Here is a 5850-nt window from a genome sequence, read left to right on the forward strand (position 1 = left end):
GCAGCAACAATACTACAGCGAGAATAAAAGTTACGCCTGCTTTCTTTGCGTGAACATTTAGCAAATTATGCAACGTTATGCAAATCTTCCCACACAGTGACGTAGACATGTGGGGGCATGTTTAAACGAGGCATTTTAGGAGGGCATGGACAAGTCTTAACTTTTATAAAGAATATCTCTTTGGATTTGAGACTTTAGTCTTTGCAACTTTACAGATCTTCTTTATGCACCAAGAGCTTGTAAGACTCCAAAGAGAAAGGAACAATTTAAATTGCATCATATGACCCCTTAAAAAAAAAACAGAAAAGCACAGTTTATTTTATTTGTACTGTTTGTGCTGTTGCTTGTAGTTAAATTATTTGTTTATTTTTTATTTGACAGTATAGTCCTTTTTTCCCTAAACATAGCACAAACCGAACCGTACTGAAACTGTGACTCTAAAACCATGTTACAAACCAAATCGTGAGTAATTTGAACTGTTACACCCCTACTCATAAGTGAGTAAAATTACACTGAAAACTCTTTGTTTTTAGGCAAACAGGAAATTGTAAGATAAAGACAGGCTATGATTGCCATGCAAGTTGAATCAAGTCATTTGTGCATATATGCCTGTGTCGTGTATGTTAGTGAGGTAAAAGCTCTGTCAAACCCCTCCCTAGGGATCTGCACTGATGCGGTGTCTGCTGTCAGCTCTAATTGCTTTGTTTGCCTGTCGCTGCTCCTTCCTGAAAGGCCGCAGACACAAAGAAAAGCAAACAGTTCTGCAGCCATGATCCTATTATGTGACTGCACTGATTTTATCCACCCTATATGCCAGAATATCTATTGCTTCCATGTCAGAAGAATATTTTCTTATCTTTACGTCAACTTCTGCGGAAGGACTAGAAAAAAATTATGGCATATCATGATCATTAGATATGATATAATAAATAACAGATGAATAAGATATTGGCGTGAGGAACTGAACTAGTTCATAGTAGTGATCTGTGCTGTAAAAAAAAAGCATTAATTTCAAACTCATTTGCCTTGCTAAATCTAATTTAATATCTAATTTAATAGCGAATAGTCAATATAGACAATAAACAATATTTGATCTCATATGACGCAATGTAAAGGCCTACAATAATGCGGTTTGACCAGTGTGTCACTGTAGCTGCAAGACTGTAATTCAGTGCTCCAGACTGCAGTCCAATAGAAGAAGACATGCTTATGACATGTGCAAATCAAGCAGTACAGTGTGGGAAAGTTTACAAAACTGCAAACAAAAAATGCTGTCATGTGTAAAGGGCCTGATATACTCATGGTGAAGGCTATTATAACTGTTGCACAAGTTTTTCTCTTGTGAGTTGAGTGTACCAACACTTCGTTCTTCATTTAGAGGTAAAAACAAGTTTGATATACACAAGCAGCGGCTTACTGTTAGCGAAAATACCGACACTGATGAGAGCGGCGTTTAAATGAATATGTAAATATGTGCTGCAAGCTTTTCTCTCAATAACAAAATAAACACACAACTCAGATGCCAGTGGTGAGAAAATAGCAGTTAAGAAAGCATCTGATTATAGTGCTGCGGATGGCACTCCAGTAAGTCACATCACATTTATTTATATAACATTTTATACAATAGATTGCTTTAAAGCAGTGGTTCTCAAACTGGGGTACGTGTACCCCTGGGCGTACCTGAGATGACAGAGGGGGGTACACGAACAAAATTCTGAGATTTGGCATTCATTTAATTCTACCCCAACTTAAAGTAACATTAAAACCGTAATGTAAAAACAGGAAGATGGGAGTGCCGTAAACGGTCAAATACATGATATCCAATGAGCTTACCTCATCTTTTGCGGTCTAAACTGATGGCATCCACACAAGCAGCGTGCATGCGATAGGATGCCCGCTGAATATGCTGCTTTAGCAAATCGCGCTGCTGTTCAATGTATCTTTAAAATAGATCTTTACTTAAAGAATGCAAATTTCTCTGAATATCCAAACGATTAATTTTTACAACAGTTGAACAAAAAAAGGTAGGCTAACATTATAAGTGAACATTTTACATTTTAAATGTAGCCTACCTTTTAAACAGAATATTGTCATGTTTGTTCTATTTTGCAACGAAATAATAATTCCAACTAAATCCGTATCATCTGGTGTGTGTCTCCAAGCAACATACAGCAGTGTTTCGTTAGCGAACAAATCTGCGGCTTTGAACGATTTGGAGAGTCAGTGATTAATAACCCATTCTGAATGACGCGACGCCTGACTCATTAAGACAGCGACTTGCCGCCACCTATTGGCGGTTTTATTTTTAAATCTAAAAGTATCACTTCGATTTGCCATAATTTATTGCTTTATTTATATTAATAATACACTTAATGGAATGTTAAGAATATGACATAAACATGACACAATTAATAAGGATAGAAAATATTTGCCCTATAAAGTTAAAAAATGCACCTGTAAATCAATTTAAGGGGGCAAATATTGTCCTTTAATAGAAAAAGTGTGACTGCTGTTGAACAAATGTTAAATGCCCCAGGGGCTACGCCGCTGTAAAAAGTTTGAGAACCACTGCTTTAAAGCAAGCAGCTTTACAGTATTAAACAGAAAAAAAGTCAGTGTTGCTTTCTGTTAGAATTACTATTTGATTTTCTACTACAAAGCAGCTCTATATGTATAAATGTAATATAGAAGATAGAATATGTATAAAATATGTATAACTCTATGTTAACTAATTGCAAAAGTTGAATAATTGATCAAAGCCTATACTGATTAATCGGTGAAATAATCTACGATTATTCGAGTAATCATACTAGTAATCGTTGGATTAATTGATAATCAAAATTAATTTAAATAAAATTCACACATCTGCATAAATGACTAAATAACAGCTTGGTTAGATATTACATTAAAAAATATTATTAGTATTAAATATTCATACATAAAAGGGAACTGAAAAATAGCATAAATGATGACGGCCTGTTATAAAGTTTACAAGACAGTTTTAATGTGACCTTCAAACTTACAATCTGTTAAATAAATAAAAATCAACCCCTGGGACATACAGTGACTGTAGTTAACGAAACACCCATATGTGTGTGTGCAGGCATGTTTGAGGTTCACTGAGGTTCTTACCTTCTGCAGAAGGTTGATCTCCTGCTGTCTGGAGTTGAGGAAAGCCAAGGCCTGCTCATGCTCTGCCTCCAATTGCTGCCGCCGGTCCGCAGCCTCTCGCATATGCTAAATGTGAGAAAAAGTAAAAACAGAAAGAGAGAGAAAAAAGGAAATTAGAATTAGGACATGTTTGTCACACATTTGTAGAAACTCCTGCTTTCTTAAAGATACATTGTAAAACAAGCCATTAGTCACTGTTCAAACCTGCTGTTTTCAGGCTGCGGACAATGATCTGGGAAAAAAGCATCATGAATAACCACACAGGCGCTTTAACAGACACATTAAATGCAATAGTGACAGTGTGAGTGATGACACCAACAGCCACTGATGGAGCAGCACTTGGTAAATACAACATGTTCTGTGAAAATTCCGAAAACCAAGAACGCCACGATAAAAACTGATGAATAAAACACAATAAACAATGTCTAATGGACTGTTTGGGTTCAGGTTTCCTTCTCCTTTATTCAAGATTCAGCTAAACTGGACAAGAGTAGGACTGAAGCATATCAGATGTGTTTTGAGGCTTAAAAGCTTAAGCTTATAAGGTCTAAGATCCATTTTTTTCTCCCCATTTCTCTCACTGTCCTCATCTCCATCCTCTTTAAGAGAGTTAAAGCCTCTTTTCTTTTCTTTGATGACTTTGGTGGGGTTTTAAGCGCACATACACACCTCACACACTCACATGGCTATACATTCAAAGCTTTGCATATTCATTAAAATAGGAGCAGCTGAAGAGGAGAAGAGAAACAACAAAATATATTTATTTTTACAAATGGGCAAATGAACATAAAATTTATTAGCTACATAATAGCATATAAAAGTTCAAAAGATACATAGCTACATCGATTTAAATTCATGTCGCTTCAAACCATGATTTTCTTCTGTAAAAAAATAAAAGATATTTTGAATAATGTTTCTGTCCACACAATTGTCCAATGTTATTTTGGACCTCACAGTCTTTAACTGAACTGAAAAAAAAAAAAAAAAACTGGGACATTTTATCAAAAAAAGCTGAAGAGGAGAAGAGAAACAACAAAATATATTTATTTTTACAAATGGGCAAATGAACATAAAATTTATTAGCTACATAATAGCATATAAAAGTTCAAAAGATACATAGCTACATCGATTTAAATTCATGTCGCTTCAAACCATGATTTTCTTCTGTAAAAAAATAAAAGATATTTTGAATAATGTTTCTGTCCACACAATTGTCCAATGTTATTTTGGACCTCACAGTCTTTAACTGAACTGAAAAAAAAAAAAAACACTGGGACATTTTATCAAAAAATTTTCTTCTTTCTGGTTCCACAGAAAAAAAAGTCATAGATTGACATGACGGTCAGTAAATGACAGATGACAGCATCTGTTCATTTTTTAAATTTGTGGGTGAGCTATCCCTTTAAGAATGTAAGATTTAAAATAGATGACTTGCCCAGTGGAAAGTTCAATTGAAACATTTCAGACAGAAATTCAAGAAGCTCTATTTTTTTCTTTAAAAGAAAATCTTCTATTTCAGTCCAGCTGCTGCAACACTATCTGGAATGATTATGCATTTCTGAGGATCTTCAAACAACATCAAAAAGAATCCTGAAATTTTACAGAAAACCTCTTGTTTTCTGCTCGACTCATTGCTATACTACCTCTAGTTCCTTGTCTCATCTCATCTCTTCTGTAATCATTTATCACATAGTCAATAATAAGAAAGGTAGGAGAGATAAATACATATTTCTCATTTCAAAGTCGATTTCTTGTTATAAGAGCTTTCTTCCTCTCGAGACACATGACACAAGCAGTCCATAAAGCGACAAGTGCAGGAACACTTTTAATTGAAAAATGAGTAAGCAACATGATGCTGGCAGAAGCAAATCAGATAAATGCAACATCATTATCTCAGCTGGTATCTGTTTGTCCTTTAAAAGCAAGACTCTAAATATGATCTTAAATAATACTGGTTGCTTGATTAGATATTAAAAAAGTTGTCACAATAAAAAAAGGAGTTTAATGATATAATAAACAGTCAGTTTACAGTATTTTACAAGGCAGTCTCTGTCCTCAAAACTCTTTCTAAATCATCGGTGTTATTAAGATTAAAGTTTGAGATGCATATTTCCAAGATTGAATGCTGGCTGGATTTGAATCGGTAATCAAACTACTGTTTCACTAATATCCAACAATGATCTTACCTTCAGGACCTGCTCAAGGTTCTCCAGTTTGTCTTGGAGCTGAGCCTTCTCCTGCCTGGCAGAGTCTTTCTCTTGACTCACACACGCAAAAGCCTTTCTGAGCCGATCATAGTCTGACTTTACCTACAGAAACAAAATGAGGATATATAAACTGTCTTAAATCACAAAAATCCAGCTAAACTTACATAACTGTCACTTAAACAATGAAAAGCAGAGCTAATAGAGGAACCTTGGCCAGACTTCAAATGTTGGACATTTAATTATGACCACAACAAAAGGAAGAAAATTGCTGACTCTGCAATAGTGCTTAAATGCGTTTTACAATGGACCGTGAGAACATATTTCACAATGAGTGTGGGTCTAAGCAGAATTTTTTTGCAACAGTATTAATCATTTTGCTAGATTATTTCAGTAGTTATTTTTCATTCTCATAAAAGGTGCAGTGATTCTTCATGAGGCTTGAAACATATCTCTCTGGCGCTGTAGACTATAT

The 5850-nt window shown here is 35.0% G+C and overlaps 1 protein-coding gene across 1 annotated transcript in view; it reads right to left on the bottom strand.

The window, feature by feature from the left end:
* Positions 1-5476, bottom strand: part of LOC107684911 (RIMS-binding protein 2-like) — a 27031-nt gene extending 21555 nt beyond the window's left edge. The window contains exons 1-2 of the mRNA XM_016481293.1: positions 5358-5476; positions 3133-3237 (exon numbers count right to left, since the gene is read on the bottom strand). Of these exons, the coding sequence (XP_016336779.1) occupies positions 3133-3234 (102 nt within the window). The 5' untranslated portion in view covers positions 3235-3237; positions 5358-5476. The remainder of the gene's footprint in view (positions 1-3132; positions 3238-5357) is intronic.
* Positions 5477-5850: the final 374 nt, after the last annotated feature.

The sequence above is a fragment of the Sinocyclocheilus anshuiensis genome, unplaced genomic scaffold (assembly GCF_001515605.1).
Source record: "Sinocyclocheilus anshuiensis isolate Anshui unplaced genomic scaffold, SAMN03320099.WGS_v1.1 scaffold633, whole genome shotgun sequence".
NCBI lineage: Eukaryota > Metazoa > Chordata > Actinopteri > Cypriniformes > Cyprinidae > Sinocyclocheilus > Sinocyclocheilus anshuiensis.